Source organism: Halichoeres trimaculatus, unplaced genomic scaffold (assembly GCF_033239565.1).
Source record: "Halichoeres trimaculatus isolate MK-OKI-2021-1 unplaced genomic scaffold, fHalTri1.1 fHalTri1_scaffold_9, whole genome shotgun sequence".
NCBI classification, from domain to species: Eukaryota; Metazoa; Chordata; class Actinopteri; order Labriformes; family Labridae; genus Halichoeres; species Halichoeres trimaculatus.
Genome location: NW_027437188.1, coordinates 34,050,001 through 34,065,914, shown reverse-complemented (window position 1 = coordinate 34,065,914; position 15,914 = coordinate 34,050,001). Strand labels below are relative to the sequence as shown.

Sequence of the window (15,914 nt, the reverse complement as noted above, 5' to 3'; positions counted from 1 at the left end):
TAAATAATGTATAATCTCGAAAATGTATGTATAATTTCTTTCAAGGTAGGGAAAATTGTGTGTGAGAGAAGATGTGTGTTATTTATGTGTGGGTGAGAACTCGGGACGAAAGCCAAAGAGCGGCCCGTGATTGGTTGATTCCGCTGCCTATGTCCTAGTAGGAGGGGCGCGTGTCTGCGCATGCTCCGCCTGTCCAGTGACGTGTGGTGGAGAGCTCTAACATTCAAGCAGACACATGTCCGCTGTTTGTTGTCGGTTTGATGGTTTAAAGGAGCTCATTTGAGCCTCGGGGGCTTCCTTATTCCGATAAAATCTAATTTTTTACCAAATTTTGAAACAAAACTGCAACGGAGGCTGTTTACGGCATGTCGTGATGTGAAGCGGGACCGGAAACACGTGCGATCTGAGCAAAGTAAGTAAACACTTATCAAAACCAACAGGTCAAATCGAACATTTCAGATATCCACAATGACATTATTCCTATACACAATTGTAATTTCAGATATCCACAACTTAATTCCTCCTTGGACAAATCACGCCCCTTTCCACATTCATGTGTGTGGGGTTTCTCATTACAGATGTCTTAAATTCAATTATGAATCGCCACAATGTGAGATGTGGATATCTGCAACTAAATTATGACTATCCATAAATCTAGTTGCAGATATCTACAATTTCATTCTGGCTAGTCACAATTCCAAATCAAGATATCTTCAACCCCCTTCCATTAAAGATATCTATAACAGCTTTTATAGATATCTTTATTTACATTTTGACTAGTCAAAATACCGTTATAGATATCTTGAACTGCAGTTACATCTAGTCAGAATGAAATTGTAGATATCTGCAACTAGACTTATGGATAGCCATAATTTAGTTGCAGATATCTTTAATCAAGTTACAGATATCTTTAAATTAATTGTGGTTAGAGATATCTCAAATTCGAGATATCTTAAACTTTTATTTTGACTAGTCAAAATGTAATTACAGATATCTTGAAACAGAGTTTCGACTAGGCGAATTGATGTCGCAGATATCTGATATGATGACAAAGGTTATGACAGGTATAGGAGGAGGGGCTCGCTGCGGTGAACGTAGCTCTTGTTCCCCACAAAGTCCCTGATTATAAATTTGTTCTACTTCATGGAATTTTCTAAATATCTTGTCGATGACCGCAATCGCCATTTCTCCAATGGGAAGCCTCGCATGTCCAGCGTCATGAACACATTTCTGACAGTCAAAATCACATTTAAGATATCTTTAACTGTAATTCTGGATAGTCAAAACTGAATTAGAGATATCTGCAAGTGACATTTAGGATGCGTGACAAGGCGAAGGGCAGCTTTCAGGGAGTCATTGCAGATATCTGTAACTCAGTTTTGACTTGTGGAAACTGAGTTACAGATATCTCTGTCATTGTGACTAGTCAAAACTGGATTATAGATATCAACAACTGTATTTTTGACTAGTCAAAACTGAATTTTGACTGGTCAAAATTATGTTGTTGATATCTATAATGTTAATTCTGGAGAGTCAAATGTAGCTATTAAATGTTAAAAGGGCCTGCCATACCTGTGTGTTGACTGACAGACGAGGACAGCATCACCTGACCTAGGTTTGCAGGTGTTCAGTTTGTGATCAGCTGGACTCTCCTATGGAACTGCTGATCGTGTGACATCATCAATGATGTCACACAACTGATCTCACCTGTACCTGTGCCCTAACAGTAGAACTGACCTGTGTGCTGGCCATGGAGGGGTCACCTCCCAGTCACGTGGTGGGAGTTGGCCTGTGTGACTCTGCCCCCCTGCTGTGGCGAGTGGAAGACCTGCGGTCAGTGCGGTCTCTGGGCCTGGTGGGGGCACTGTTGGGCTCCCTGCCGCGGACCCCTCGCCAGAACGGACGGCTGGGACGCCCTCTGCTGCTGTTACCCGAGGAGGAGCGTCTACTGAGTGAACAACATGCCACTGCCGCTCTGCCACCTGCTAACCAGGTAAGCTAAATTAAGCTAGCAGGTGGGATAAATTCAACTGAGTGAGGATAGCTAAGCTAACAGGTGAAATTAGCTCAGCTTAGCTTAGCTTGGTTGCATAAAAATAAAAGCGTGCGCCCTCCTTCTGTGAGCTCTCATTGGTTGATGTTGTGTGCAGGGTGCAGAGGGGGTGAAGCTTGTTCTGGAGGAGGAGCAGAGGAGGAGTTACGAGGAGCAGACTGTTCTTGCCCTTGAGGACAGGAAGTCTGCACTATTACAAGCAATGACATCGTCAGACACAAGTAAGTCCTGCAGAAACACCTGAACCCTGTCCACTGCAGGCTCATCTAACAGTCCTGTTTTGATGTGTACAGGTCCTGGGACCATAAATGAAGCTCTTCGCGGCCGCCTGGAGGCCCTAGACAAAAGCTTTACCTTCCCGCAGACAGCGCTGGCCATGCAGCTGAGCACGGCGAGGGCAGGGCTGGCTCACTGTCCTGAGAGCCGGGCCTTCCTGCAGGCTGACTGGCCAATCAGAGCGCAAGGGGGACAGCACTCTGAGGCCAGGTACAAGGTGTTCAGAGACCTGAGGAGGCGGGGCTTCTACCTGACCTCAGCAGGAAAATTTGGAGGAGACTTCCTGGTGTATCCAGGTGAGTGTCTTTGTCTCATGGACTCTCAGAGTCTGATTCACTGAATGCACCAGGAGGTAGATCTGCCTCCAGCTGTCTGAGGATCAGCCAGCTGTGATTTCACACACCACAGAGTGTTTCTTTTTTCATTTACCTGAACCAGCTGGTCTCTCTCCGTCATGTCCGTGGATGGAGTTTGTCTCTGTCAGGATGAGAGAGGAGATGCTAACAGCTCATCTTAGTCACAGACAGACAGAGCAGGAGCAGAGTGTACAGAGCTGCAGGTTTAGACAGAGCAGAGAGAGGGACACATGAGGAACCAGTCCTGGTGCTGAAAGTGACTATGGTCTCAGTAAACTCTGAGGTCTGTCTGCAGAGTTGGCTTCTCTAATAATCATGAAACTGTCTCTGCTTATCCTCAGGTGATCCTCTCAGGTTCCACGCCCACTTCATCGCTGTCTGTCTCTTTGAGGACCAGCCTGTCTGTCTGCTGGACTTCCTGTCTGTGGCTCGTCTTGGGTCCAATGTGAAAAAGACCGTCCTGCTCTGCTCACCAGACGGCGAGGGAGTCCATTACACCTCGCTGCAGTGGAGTGGAATGGTTTAGGTTTGTTCCTACGTGTGACTAGGACCAGGACTAGGACATAGCTGGCCTCAGAAAGGAGGCATGTGCTGAGCTGGTACTCTGGACCGGAAAGGAAGACCTGTTAGCTGAAAACCGCCGTGATAAAGAACACACTCAGGTCACTCATGTAACTGACAGTAAACAGAGTTACAGTGTCACATCCATCAGGTTTATTGAAATTCAGGAGTTGTCTGATAACAGGAAGAAGAAGACGTCTTTTGAAAATGTTTATTTGAAGGCTCTGACAAGTGTTTGGGATGAGGACTTTGTTTCTGCAGGTTGATTTCTGTAACTCTGAACATTTCTTTCATTTGATCAACTCATTCAGCTTTTGCTCCTTGTTAACAAACTGTCACATCTCGTCCTTAGGTTTGTTTAGTTTATTCATACATAAGGTAACTCGGTGTACTTTCATGAAAACAAAACATCAGTTAATTAAACAATTTGAAGAACTGAAACATTTGGTTTAACTGGTGCAGTGATGGTTTGCTTCTGCTCGGGGTCAGAGGACAGAGGTCAGGGGTGTAGTCGTCATGTCCTCCAACACGTTGAATCTGACTCCACCTACTGGGCGCCGGGAGCATGTCCTTCAGCTATGAAGCTAGTCGGATCCTCCAGTGGGTGGAGGCTGGGACCCGGGCACACTGCCCCAGCTGTACTCTCCCCGTGGGGGGTCCATGTGGGGGAAAGGACCTCTCAGTGTTGCCATGTCACATGAGTCTGGGTGGAGCAGGAAGCCTGAGAAGGTGCTGCTGGTCTCACTGCTGGAATACATGCCATTAGTGACTGAATCTTTCACTTGGATCCACACCCGGTCCCCAAGGGCCAGGTGCAGGATCACTGAGTGCGAAGTGGTTCCTAAGATTTTGGTGTCTGTGGTGATAACCACCGGCCTGAAGTTATGGAAGAGTCCAACTTTGAGGACTCGTTCATGGACTGTGAGGTGGTAGCTGAAGACGTAGGTGCCATTAATCGGGGCGATGTAGAGTCCGGTGGTGGGGTCGTAGCTCCCCTGTGTGTTGTAGATGACATTGGAGAAAACCACAGGGGTGTCGGGCGGGGGGAAGCTGGACGTCAGCCCTGCAGCAAAGGCGGACTGGATGCTAGGCATACAGGGACCAGGAGGACCCATCATCCCCATGTGGCCCATGTCTCCCTTATCACCCTGTGGCCCCTGCTGCCCAGTGACTCCCACCTTTCCCTGCTCCCCCTTGTCCCCCTTGTCCCCCTTCTGGCCCGGGGCCCCTTCCTCCCCATCTGTACAGTTACACTCTCCCTGGGGCCCCAGGTCCCCTTTCTCCCCAACAGACCCAGGAGCACCCGGAGCACCCACGTTACCCATGTCTCCTTTTTCGCCTTTGGGCCCTGTCAGCCCAGGGCTGCCAGGCAGACCTCTGGGTCCTGAGAGGCCAGTTGGACCAGGTGGTCCTGGAAGGACACTGATGGAATCACAGGCACTAGGACAGACTCCCTCATCTCCTTTAGGACCCTGATCACCTGGGCGACCCTCCAGACCTTGTTCACCTTTGTCACCTGTGGGACAACAGAAACTGGGTCAGGTTCTGGACAGTACTTCCTCTGAGGACCATGTTTGGTCTGCTGCTCACCTTTGAAACCTCGTCCTCCTTTAGGTCCCATGAAACCTTGGGGTCCTCGTTCCCCTTTTTCCCCCTCGTCCCCTTTCTGTCCTGAAAGGATGAACATCACAGTGAGTGTCGGCAGCTGGGGGTGGGAACATGCCGCAAAGCATATTGGGACCATTTTTACCTTTGATCCCTGGTCTGCCCACAAAACCTGGAGGACCTCTAAACCCAGTCATCCCTCTTCTCCCAGGACTCCCAGGACGACCTGAGTGGACACGTGAAAGGGTTCAATCTGGTTCTGATCAGTCAGGGGGACCTCAGCTGGTCCAGGACCAGAAGCTGAGACTGAGAATCTACAGTGAAAAAATACCACATAAGAAGCCTCAGGTATTACCCGGCAGTCCTCGTTCTCCTTGGTCTCCTTTAGGCCCTGGGCTGCTCTGACATTGTGTGCACATACAGAACCAGGGGAGGTGGTCTGGGGGGACTGGGGCCTGCTGCAGCATCTGGCAGTACGTCTCCAGGTCTTCGGGCAGTGGCTCTGTCATGTTCTCTCCTTCAGAGTCCAAAATACGTCCGGGGCCCACCATGGGTGGGTACATTGGGGTAGGCGGGGCCTGAAGGGGTGGCTCTGGCATCGCCACGGCAACTTGGAGGGACACCCCCATCAACAGGAAGTGACATAAAAACATCAGCGTGTCTGTGGAGAGAAAAGCCCATCAGCCACCTGTGGTCACTTCCCATTTGAACAGGTGACAGCATAACCTGCAGCACCTGCTGATCTTAAAGGGCCAGCGTCATCTTTAATCTTTATCAATTTTAAAATGCACCCCAGATGTACGGAGACTCGGAGGGGACAAAACTCATCAGCGGATAAACCTTCAGGTTATAGAGTCTGTCATTAAAGCTTTAGTCAAAGGTGTTTAATTCCTCATTTAATCAAATAACTCACTTACTCTCAAGGACAGATGGAGATTAGTGCAAACTGTACATTAATAACACAGAACAGGCTGTTAACACAATAATTTTGCAACCAAAATAATAATAACAATAACAAAAATCATATTAATAATAGCAACAATGCAACAGATAATAGCAACAAACATAATGATTATAACAACATCCATAGTAATAGTATTTTATTATTATAATATTATAATAGTAATTATTAATAATCATAATAATAATAATAACAACTTTGTGGTGTAGAAAAAAACCCCAAAACCCCGAATTAATCTGAGTTACTCACCGAACATTGTGAAGTCTCTGAATCACCTGTCGACTGAGTTCACCTGTCACCTGTCACATCTGTTAATAAAATGTATGGCTCCGCCCACCTGATGCTCCGCCCACACATGTGTATAGGTGTGAATCTTTGTGCGAAAGTAGGTCTGTGTTTTGTTTCTTTTTAATGCATAATGTGACCTAATTACAGAGAAACACACAGGTGTCACATCTCTCTCTTTCTCTCTTTCACACTCAGACACACACACACACACACACACACATATGGGGGTATAAATGTGTGTATACTATAATGTAAAACAGGTCAAACACACTGAGTCTGATCTTTTGTTCTGGATGTCCTCCAGTAAGCCGAACTAATACGACTACATTTTGAGATTTGCTCTTGACCTGATCTGATTGGATTTGATTTAATCTGGTCTGTTCTGGTCTGATGCGTAATCCAGCTCTTGATGCACACTTTGGGGTTGTTACTCATAAAAGGGTTTTCTTCTGTTGAATATTTTATCAAACACTTGTAGGATTTATCCCTTTTTGGATTTTGGTGTCCCGTGGAGAAAAAGTATGAAGCCTTTACTTCTGTTGATGAAGATAAATTAATCTGTGACGGTCTGTGTCTACACCAGTGGATGAACCCGAGTCTTGGGTGATCTTATGAATGGATCTGATCAGAGACCCCTCGGTCTCTTCTTTATTGGACCAGTGCTGAGTGTTCCCACAGGTAGAGCCCCCAGGTGTGCTCCGTGATGACAGTTTATTGATTACTATGTGAAAGTGATCTTACTTCGTCCAGGTGGGTCAGTTCCCACCACCCAGCCTCTCTTTCATGTAAAAAGTGACCTGGTTAGCACTTTGTCGGACCATCCTCATAAAGCACAGGTGTAACTGTACCTGTCTGAAGCACGACACCTGATCCAGCTCACACCAGCTGTCTATAGGTGAAACACTGAGGAACACACCTGGGAACCTGGCCTTGAGCCTCCATCTGGGTCAGCTGGGGCCCTCTGAGTATGTGAACAAGGTGTCAACCCACCAATGCCCCCCCTGCCCCCAAAAAGAAAAACACAAAAACAAACAAAAAAAAAAAAAGAGTTTATAAACCCCCTAAAAGAGTTATTAAATCCACTTAACCTGGCGATAAGCGTACCAGGTTGTATTTGTCTTTCAGTTGTCTTTTGTTCGGTTTCATCTTTGGGTTGTCCCAAGTTTGTCTTAGAGTTGTCTCTGGTTCATCTTCCCATTGTCTTTTGGGTGTCTTTGGTTTGTCTTTGGGTTGTCCAAGGTTCATCTTATGGTTGCTTTTCATTCGTCTTTGGGTTATCTTCCGGTTGTCTTTGGGTTGTCCTAGGATCATCATAGGGTTGTCTTTCGGTTGTCTCTGGTTCGTCTTTGGGTTGTCTTTGGGTTGTCTTTGGGGTGTCTTTGCTTTATCTTAGGATTGTCTTTGGTTTGTCTTTTTGTTGTTTTTGGATTGTCTTTGGTTTGTCTTTGGGGTGTCTTTGCTTCATCTTTGGGTTGTCTTTCATTCGTCTTTGGGTTATCTTCTTGCTGTCTTTGCGGTTGATTTTGGTTGGTCTTAATCTTTGGGTTGTCCTAGGTTCATCATAGGGTTGTCTTTCGGTTGTCTCTGGTTTGTCTTTTGGTTGTCTTTGGTTTGTCTATGGGTTGTCTTTGCTTTCATCTTAGGGTTGTCTTTCATTTGTCTTTTGGTTGTTTTTGGTTTGTCTTTGGGGTGTCTTCAGTTTGTCTTAGGGTTGTCTTTCATATGTCTTTGGGTTATCTCCCAGTTGTCTTTGGGTTGACTTTGGTTCGTCTTAGTCTTTGGGTTGTCCTAGGTTCATCTTTGGTTTGTCTTTTGGTTTGTCTTTGGTTTGTCTTTTGTTTTTTTTGGTTTGTCTTTCAAATGTCATTGATTTGTCTTTGGTTCATCTTTGATTTGTCTTTGGGCTGCCTTTGGTAAGTACTCTCTTTTAACCTGTCATCAAGTCTTCCTTAAACACTCATCGTCTGGATAGCAGCTCATGTTGCTCTTACACCTGCAGATATTGTTTAGCATTAATGGAGCCTTCACAGGTATGTTATCCTCCATGCCATGGACTCTTTTGATCCCCTGACCATCAGGGATGCTGGCCCTGAACTGTGAGCTCCTCCCGTGCCTTTTAGAGTCGAGGACATAGTGCCACAGTTTCCAAAAAGAACATCAGACCTGATCCATCAGACCAAACTTTAATTAAATGGTCGACAGCTGATTGTCCCTTAGAGGATGATTGAAGCTTTCACCTCATCTGTTCGATCTAACTAAGCCTCATGTTAGACACCTGACACTCGGTGTGTGTGTGTGTGTGTGTAACTTTCACTTCCTGTTTTATCATTAAAATTTTACACCTACTCCTGAAACCAGATCACTGTGAACACACCTCTGCTGACCCTGTTCCTGCACACACACACACACACACACACACACACACACACACACACACACACACACACACACACACACACACACACACTTTTTCTCCCTTTCTCTCTCTTTCGTCATTGTAGTTGAAACAGGAAAAGAATCGAGAGAAATGAAAGAGGTGTTGTGTTTCGCTTCTTCATCACTCCCTCTGATGTAAAACCATCTCTAAATCTGGTACAAAAGGTTAACATGATATCACATTTTACTTTCTTTTATCATATTTTCCTAACACATCATGTTTAATAACCTTAAATTATACTGTTTTTATTTAATATGATACATATCACATTAATAATCTTAAGATTACTACATCACACCGCTGTCTATCCAGCATGTCCCTCAGTTTAACCACAGATCAGTGTCCTGCTTGATTCCAGTCAACTTGTTCCCACAAACTCTGCCAGAAATTTGGGTGACATGATTGATGACCAGCTTTCAATTCTTGAAATTTCAAAATTGTTTAACCCCTTGCAAATTTTTATTTGACATTTTTCAAAATTTAGACAAAAAAAAATTGTGGAGATTTTGAAAATCTTCAAGCAAATATTTAAGCAAATATTTCTTTTTCTTTTTTTCTTTTTCAAAATTTGGGATAAAAATCTTTTTTTTTTTAAGATTTTGCAAATTTTTTAATTTCTTTGCAAGTTTCAGTTGATAAAATTTTTGACAATTTTTGCACCTCATTGAAATTTCACTTTTTGAAAAGTTGTGCAAATTTTTGAAATTTTGATATTTTTAAGTATTTTGCAACGTATTGAAGTTTTAAAAAATGTGTGAATTTTATGACATTTATGATGTTACAAATTTTCTCCTTTATTCACATTTTCACATTTGTCAAAAATAAAAACGTAAGCCATCACATGTACAATTTGATAAACACAAAAAAAATTTTGTTTAATCATTCTCTAAAATTGTACAGAATTTTATACACTTCCTTTGTCTTTATTGTGATGATAAAGTAGATTTTGCGGATCTCGAATGGCTTTAATCCAGGTGAGCTGAGGTAAATTGGCTCTCATGAAAGTAAAGGTTGCTGACCCCTGCCCTTTATTATCCACAGAGTCTGTTTCTGCTTTGGGAGATGTCAGAAGACTCATCTGTTCAGGGAACAGTTAGACACCTAAGCTGACCTTTCTCTTTGTCCTCAAGGGTATATTGAGTCAGAAGGTCTCAGACCCATCTCTTAGTGAATATTTAGGACTGATCATTGAATGTTGTTGAAGGTTTAACTTTATTTCAGCCATCATTGGTTAGTTATGGCTACTTTATTATACATAGGGAAAAAATGTTCTTGCACTTAATGATTGCATCTGCACCTAAATGCATAAACAAAGGTTTTCCCTTCTGTCTATATTCTTACTTGTGTTGAACGTCACTTTGGACAAAAGCGTCTGCTAAATGAAACTAGAACTGTAGCATCAAGGTGAGTTGTTGCGCTGCCCCAGTTTGACCACTAGAGGTCAGCTGACGACCTCCTGACTCTTCTGTGCTGTTGGTTCTCTGCCGCCGGGGGGCGCTCCCTCCCCTGGTCCTCCCCGGGGGTCTGATGGCAGGATGGCGGAGGCAGGGGGACCGGAGTCAGCCGCGGCCCGGTGCCCGGAGGAGTCATCGGACAGTGAACCAGAGCAGGAGCCTGGAAGCCCGCAGAAACTCATCCGAAAAGTATCAACGTCCGGTCAGATCCGTAGCAAGGTAAGGACGGCCTCAGTACGGGTTTTTAGCCGGGCAGGGGTCTGTGTTCATCCAGCGGGGCGGGCCAGACATCCCTGCTGTGATCCAGGGACGGAGCGTTTCAGTGAACTTCATAGTGAAAGCTGAGAGTTTAAACATCCATGCTCCAACTTATCAATCAGAGGGATCCTCTGTGCCGTGCTCTGTGTCATTTACGTGTTCCGGGTCCGTTATGTGATTCGGCGCCTAGCGTAGACTCCGGAAACGTTTGTATTTGGAATAAAACGGGTTTGTTTACCGGTTAAAGCTTTTTAAACAGACTCAGACCAGTTTCTATGGACAGCCTCACGGAGCTCTACAAAGGTCCTGTTAAAGCAGATTTGAATCTAACCGCTGCTGCTGGCTGGATTTAGCAAACGCCGATCTGAGGGGTGTGTGTGAGAGAAGCTTTAACACTTTTAATCCTTGTGTTGGTTGTGATTTTTTCCTTTACTGTGTTTTCACTGGAGTTGTTGTGGATTGTCGGCGGGGTTTGGTGGTGCTTGGTTCAGGGTAAGGGCCACAGCTGCTACACTTAAAGTCCTAATGTAACCCAGTACATCGGGTTTATTTATCATCACTGTGTGTCAAATTCTGATCCGTGCTCGGTTACAAACTGTGACCATGACTAAACGTTAAAAATGATGTTTAATAAGCAGTTATTGATCCGTAATAGACAGCATTAGCTACCGTTAGAAACGGGAGTCAAAGCTGGAGCTGTGTTAGCCTGAGCTTTAACCCTGGGAGGATCTTTAGACTTCTCATTTAACTGAAACTCCTAACAGTATCATATCAGAGAGTTTCCAAACCCTTGTACGGGCAGACGTTGGTGTACTGGCGAACAATGCTATTTAACGTGATGTGGTTCCAAGCCGCTGCTCCAGATGTGCGCCTGCGCAGAACCACACTCCGTAACAGCTCAGCACTCACATATTAAAGCTAAAGACATTTGTGTGTAAACCTAAAGCACGGCCCGTAAACCAGCTTTACCTTTCGTAAATGTGTGAACAATTTAGTCCCAAAAATGATTCCGTCCAGAAGCTCTATTACATTTTTCCTGCCTTCGATTCGCGGTACAGAAGCGTTTTTCGACAAAGCAGCAGAATCCCCCATAACACTGATAGTTCAGGCTAAGCTAACCCGGCTAACTCCACTAGCCGGAGGGTCTCGGGCCCCGAGAGAAGCCCCGCTGTTTCCCACCGCTGCTCCTCGGGAAGGGTGGGACATGAGGGAGGAATAGTGAACAGCAAGACCGGGTGAAAGGCTTCAGACTCATGTTGGTGTGAGAGGGAAAGTCCGTTATGAGACATAACGGTCCTCCGTTTACACAGGCAGATTGAAAGTGTGTTTGTTTGGGGGACAGTGGGTGTATCATGATCTTATTTGGGCTGATGAGATGTTTAAACATTTGTTAGGCAGAAATATTTCTTTAATTGTTTAAGTTCCTTTAATTAGCATCTCCATCCAACTTTGCTTGACTGTATGTTGCCTTCAGGGGCTCATCAAAGCTCGGACAGTTCTGGTGTCACCGCTTTTTGGGGGCCTGAATGAATCCAGTAGCACCAAGGGAGGTGTCAGGCTTAGACTTATACATCTGAAGAGGTGTTTGTGTGTTTGTAGTTTTTCAGTGGTGGCTCTGAGAGTTGTTTACACCTACACTCTTTGACACCTGTACCTGAGTACAGACAGACAATCTGTGCTGCTTTCAGTGTCACCATGCTCATGCCCAACAGTCTATTACAGGTAAAAGTGTGAGTAAGGATTTAGAAAAGAAACAGTTACATTACTAATTTCATAGGATTGTTAAAGTCACTGTCAGCTCAGACACAGCACTGAAAGGTTTTAGGGTCCCTGAAGGCAGCAGCAGCAGTTGGATCCAGACTGACGTGGAGGATTGAGTCACAGGAAGTGGGTTTGGCTGTGAGCCTCTGAGTTTCTATTTAAAGCTTGTGTTTGGGAGTTTTCTCCATCTGAGAGGAAAACATGAAAGTGAGGGAGGAGAAGAAACTATTTGTTTAAAGATCGCCGGCTGCTCAGGTAAAACTTTCTTTAAGTTTTTTTTATCAGTGGTCCTTGAGACCATAGAGGGTGTATTTCATGCCAGTTTGTATCAGAAATTATCAGGCCATAGAGAGTCCTGATGATAAGAAAAACAAAGAGGTTAACTTAAGCTAATTTTTGCTCACACTCTTAAAAGTCTGTTTTTTCTCTTGGAGAGGTCACTGTCTCTTTCTCTCTCCATCTTTTACCCTGACAGGAAGTAAAGTCATCATATTGTTCCTCCTGTTCCTGAGTGAAGAGTGTGTTAGTGAAAAGTTAGATAATAGCAGTCAGCTGATGATGATGATGATGATGAAGAAGTTTGTTTCTGAATGCTGCTGCTGTCCTCTTCATCATGAGACCAAACATTACCGTCAGCTGATCGTCAGTTCAGCCTTTTACTCTGAAAGATCGCCTCCATGTCTGCCTCATGGTTTATTGTGAGGGTCTGCACTTGAAATCATCGGCAGGTCATTCAGAGCGCCGTCCAATCAGAATCAGTTCATCAACCTCACCTGAACAAAACAAACAGCTACACATACATGTTCATATGAGCAGACAGGTGGACAGACAGGTGGACAGCCCTCATGTTGATCCCCAAGACTTTAGACTCGGAGACTTCAGACTTGAAGACTACAGGCCCTGGGACTTCAGATTCTGAGACATAAGGTTTTAAGATTTCAGGCTTGAAGACTTCATAGTCAGGGATTCTAAGATATGGACCACAGGCCCTGAGATTTAGACTCTAGGACTACAGACTCTGAGACTTTGGATTCTAAGACTCTAGTTTCTGAGACTTAGGACTCTGAGACTTCAGAGTCTCAAGCTACAGGGCCTTAGACCTCAGACCCAAAGACTTCAGACTCCGAAACTTTAGATACCAAGACCCAAGATTCTGAGACTCCAAACTTAGAGACTTCAGATTCTCAGGCCACGGGGTCTAAGACCTCAGACTCAAAAACTACAGGCCCTGAGACTTTAGACTCTAAAGCTGCGTTTCCACCAAGCAGTCCGGTTCGGTTCAGTACGGTTTGGGACGGTTTGGTACAGTTAAGCCTGATCCCGTTTGCGTTTCCACAGCAAACTGTGCCCTCTCGTGGTAGGCAGCGTGTAAGTCGGATGCCGGAAGCCGAAGCTGATAATCAATAGTGTGACGTTGTAGCAGCCCGACACAGTTTACCCCGCTAATAAATCCAACAAAGAAGAAAAACGTGACACAGTAAACAAAGAGCATAGATGAAGACATGCAGCATTTTGTCCTCTCTGTGATTGGCATGTAGCTCTCTGTTACAAAGTGCAATCAAGCTTTGTTTCAGAGAAGTCTGTGTGCTGCCAGAAGGAATACAGCCGCTGTCGGGGTAAGAGCTGATTCTTTTGACCAATCAACGGTCTGCAGTGTTGTAGCTCCACCTTCCAAGAGCGGATAGATTCAGTCTGGCACCCCTATTGAAGGGTCCCAAAAAAGTAGGTCGGCTCGTCTTGGTCTTTAGAGATCCGTCCCAGGATATCCGTCCTGCAAAATGGTCTGCTTGGTGGAAACGCTGTTTAAGACTACAGGCCTTGAGACTTCAGACTCTAAGACTCTAGATTCTGAGAATTTAGACTCTGAGACTTGAAATTGAGACTTCAGATTCTGAGGTTTGTGAGTGAGACTTTAGACTCTGAGACAAGTTCTGGTTCCTTTTGTAGCCTGAGAGTGCGGCCACACTGGCAGTCCATACCGTACTTAACCACGCTTCAACCCCTGAATTCCAGTTTGTGTAGCCAGTGTGACTGCAAAATTCTTGCTTGTGCACGGTTCACTTCTTTGCCTCAGATCGGTGCACATCATACACAAGCACGCAGACTTGAGGTATGATCCATGACATATAAGCGCCGTGACGGCTCCTTTGGACGATCATTTTAAATGATCAGGTGGTGTTGGAGGGCTGTGTTGGACCAAACGACTTTACATAAAAGAAAAAGTCTCTAAAGTTGTAGCTGAGCTCTTCGTGTCTCACTGTGCTGACTCTGATCGTACTTCCTGTAAATAAACAGATGTTTCATTGTGATGTAGGTGGGCCTTGTAGTGTGACCATGGGCCGTACCCTCCAGCAGGGAAACAGCAATGTGGGTGGTGCAGTCGGGTTTGAGTACGGCACGGTGAATGGCCAGTGTGACTGCGCCCTGTGTTGTATTGACCAATCAGGTGTCAGCAGCAGGAACAGTCTGTAAGGAGAGCAACAGCAGCAGGTCTAGAGTTGTTAGATCTAGAACAGATTTCCAAAGTTAACTGGTTTAAGGAGTCATGTGACTTACAGGTGGTGTTCCTCAGGCCAGGTGAACTACCTGGACCAGCTGATTCATTCTTTTGATTTAGGGTAAACAGAACTCGTCTGTCATCGGTAATACACTCAGATGTTAACACTGTGTGTGTGTGTGTGTGTGTGTGTGTGTGTCAGACGGTGCTGAAGGAGGGCACTCTGCTCAAACAGACGAGTTCATTCCAGCGCTGGAAGCGACGATACTTCAAACTGAGGGGGAGAACTCTGTACTACGCTCAGACTGCTAAGGTAATCAGATCTTTCACTCTACCTGTGAATGCACCTGCTGTTTGGGGGCGGAGTCACGTGAGGTCACTGTGTGGGAGGAGTCACAGGTCAGCTCTGATCATGTGTTTGTGTTACAGTCAATAATCTTCGATGAAGTAGACCTGACAGACGCCAGTGTGGCCGAGTCCAGCACCAAGAACGTCAACAACAGCTTCACTGTGAGTCACACAAACACACACACAAACACACACACACACACACAAACACACAATTAATAATTGCAAAAGTAAGGTGTCAGGAAAGTATCTGTTTGAGTTTAGTGTTTTACACACTGAGTACATTTACACAGCACAGTCACAGCAGGGGGTCTAGTCTAATCTACTTCCTTTAATAGCTGTACGCTGAGGAGACCAGCTGAATCCAACTAGGCTGATAGCAATCAGATTAGCGAGGTGTGTCAATCGAGCTATTCTCAGTCTGATCTCAGTCTGACTAAGGTCATAGTCTGATTTCTGAAGCTGCATGTAAACGTACTGAGTGTCAGCAGACAGCAGGTAGGTGTTACCTGATCTGAGTCTGGACTGTCAGCTCTCTGCAGACCTCAGCTGAGCCCTCCTGTCTACAAACAGTGAGCTTGGTGTCTGTGGTCCTCAGCCGTACGGCTCTGCTTGCGTCTGCTCTTCAAATATTAGCTCATAGTTTCCAGTTTCACCAGTTTACAGGAAGCTGCTGCCCTCTGTTTGCTCAGTTACAGTCCCAGCTGCAGCCCTGACCCGGGGCCACTCAGCTCGCCCAATGCGAGGAAGAGCATATGACGAGTAGACAAGCATAATTAAAGGTGGAAAATAACATAAACAAACATTAAAAAAATTAAAACATGGAAAACAAACCATAACACAAAGATTAAAAAAATGATAAACCATAAAACAAGCATTAAAAAAGATATTAAAAACATAGTAAAAAAATAACACAAAGATTAAAAACATGGCAAACAATAAAAGAAAGATAAACAACTTGATTAACAAAATATACAACATAGATTAAAAACATTCAAAAAACATAATAAAAACCGGCTAAGCAAAGTTTAAAAGGTTAAAAAAAAATGCAAATATTAT

General features: G+C 44.8%; 3 protein-coding genes across 4 annotated transcripts in view; 2 read left to right on the top strand and 1 right to left on the bottom strand.

Moving 5' to 3' along the window:
* The first annotated feature begins 158 nt into the window (after nucleotides 1–158).
* tsen34 (TSEN34 tRNA splicing endonuclease subunit) lies at nucleotides 159–6,332 on the top strand. 2 transcript variants are annotated; one of them, XM_074680338.1, is made up of 5 exons: nucleotides 159–412; nucleotides 1,731–1,993; nucleotides 2,151–2,274; nucleotides 2,347–2,625; nucleotides 3,027–6,332. In XM_074680338.1, exons 2-5 carry the CDS (start codon nucleotides 1,751–1,753, stop codon nucleotides 3,209–3,211), a joined length of 831 nt encoding a protein of 276 aa, XP_074536439.1. In that variant the 5' UTR covers nucleotides 159–412; nucleotides 1,731–1,750; the 3' UTR covers nucleotides 3,212–6,332. The 2 variants fall into 2 exon arrangements, with proteins under 2 accessions (XP_074536439.1, XP_074536438.1); XM_074680337.1 differs by having other exon boundaries at nucleotides 1,728–1,993; nucleotides 3,027–6,331.
* On the bottom strand, nucleotides 3,831–5,504 carry LOC141797899 (uncharacterized). The gene is made up of 4 exons (XM_074679590.1): nucleotides 5,207–5,504; nucleotides 4,997–5,077; nucleotides 4,837–4,917; nucleotides 3,831–4,762 (listed from the first exon to the last, which is right to left on the bottom strand). Exons 1-4 carry the CDS (start codon nucleotides 5,502–5,504, stop codon nucleotides 3,831–3,833), a joined length of 1,392 nt encoding a protein of 463 aa, XP_074535691.1.
* A 3,722-nt stretch (nucleotides 6,333–10,054) lies between the features above and the next one.
* dgkd (diacylglycerol kinase delta) overlaps nucleotides 10,055–15,914 on the top strand; it is a 19,122-nt gene continuing 13,262 nt past the window's right edge. The window contains exons 1-3 of the mRNA XM_074679947.1: nucleotides 10,055–10,210; nucleotides 14,710–14,820; nucleotides 14,937–15,017. Coding sequence (XP_074536048.1) covers nucleotides 10,073–10,210; nucleotides 14,710–14,820; nucleotides 14,937–15,017 — 330 coding nt within the window. The 5' untranslated portion in view covers nucleotides 10,055–10,072. The remainder of the gene's footprint in view (nucleotides 10,211–14,709; nucleotides 14,821–14,936; nucleotides 15,018–15,914) is intronic.

Coding starts and splice junctions, on each gene's coding strand:
- LOC141797899 (XM_074679590.1), bottom strand. CDS start 5,504: ATGTTTTTATGTCACTTCCTGTTGATGGGGGTGTCCCTCCAAGTTGCC. Junction 4,918..4,996: donor GGGCAGACCAGGGATCAAAG/GTAAAAATGGTC, acceptor TCATCCTTTCAG/GACAGAAAGGGGACGAGGGG. Junction 4,763..4,836: donor AGGAGGACGAGGTTTCAAAG/GTGAGCAGCAGA, acceptor GTTGTCCCACAG/GTGACAAAGGTGAACAAGGT.
- tsen34 (XM_074680338.1), top strand. CDS start 1,751: ATGGAGGGGTCACCTCCCAGTCACGTGGTGGGAGTTGGCCTGTGTGAC. Junction 1,994..2,150: donor CTCTGCCACCTGCTAACCAG/GTAAGCTAAATT, acceptor TGTTGTGTGCAG/GGTGCAGAGGGGGTGAAGCT. Junction 2,626..3,026: donor AGACTTCCTGGTGTATCCAG/GTGAGTGTCTTT, acceptor GCTTATCCTCAG/GTGATCCTCTCAGGTTCCAC.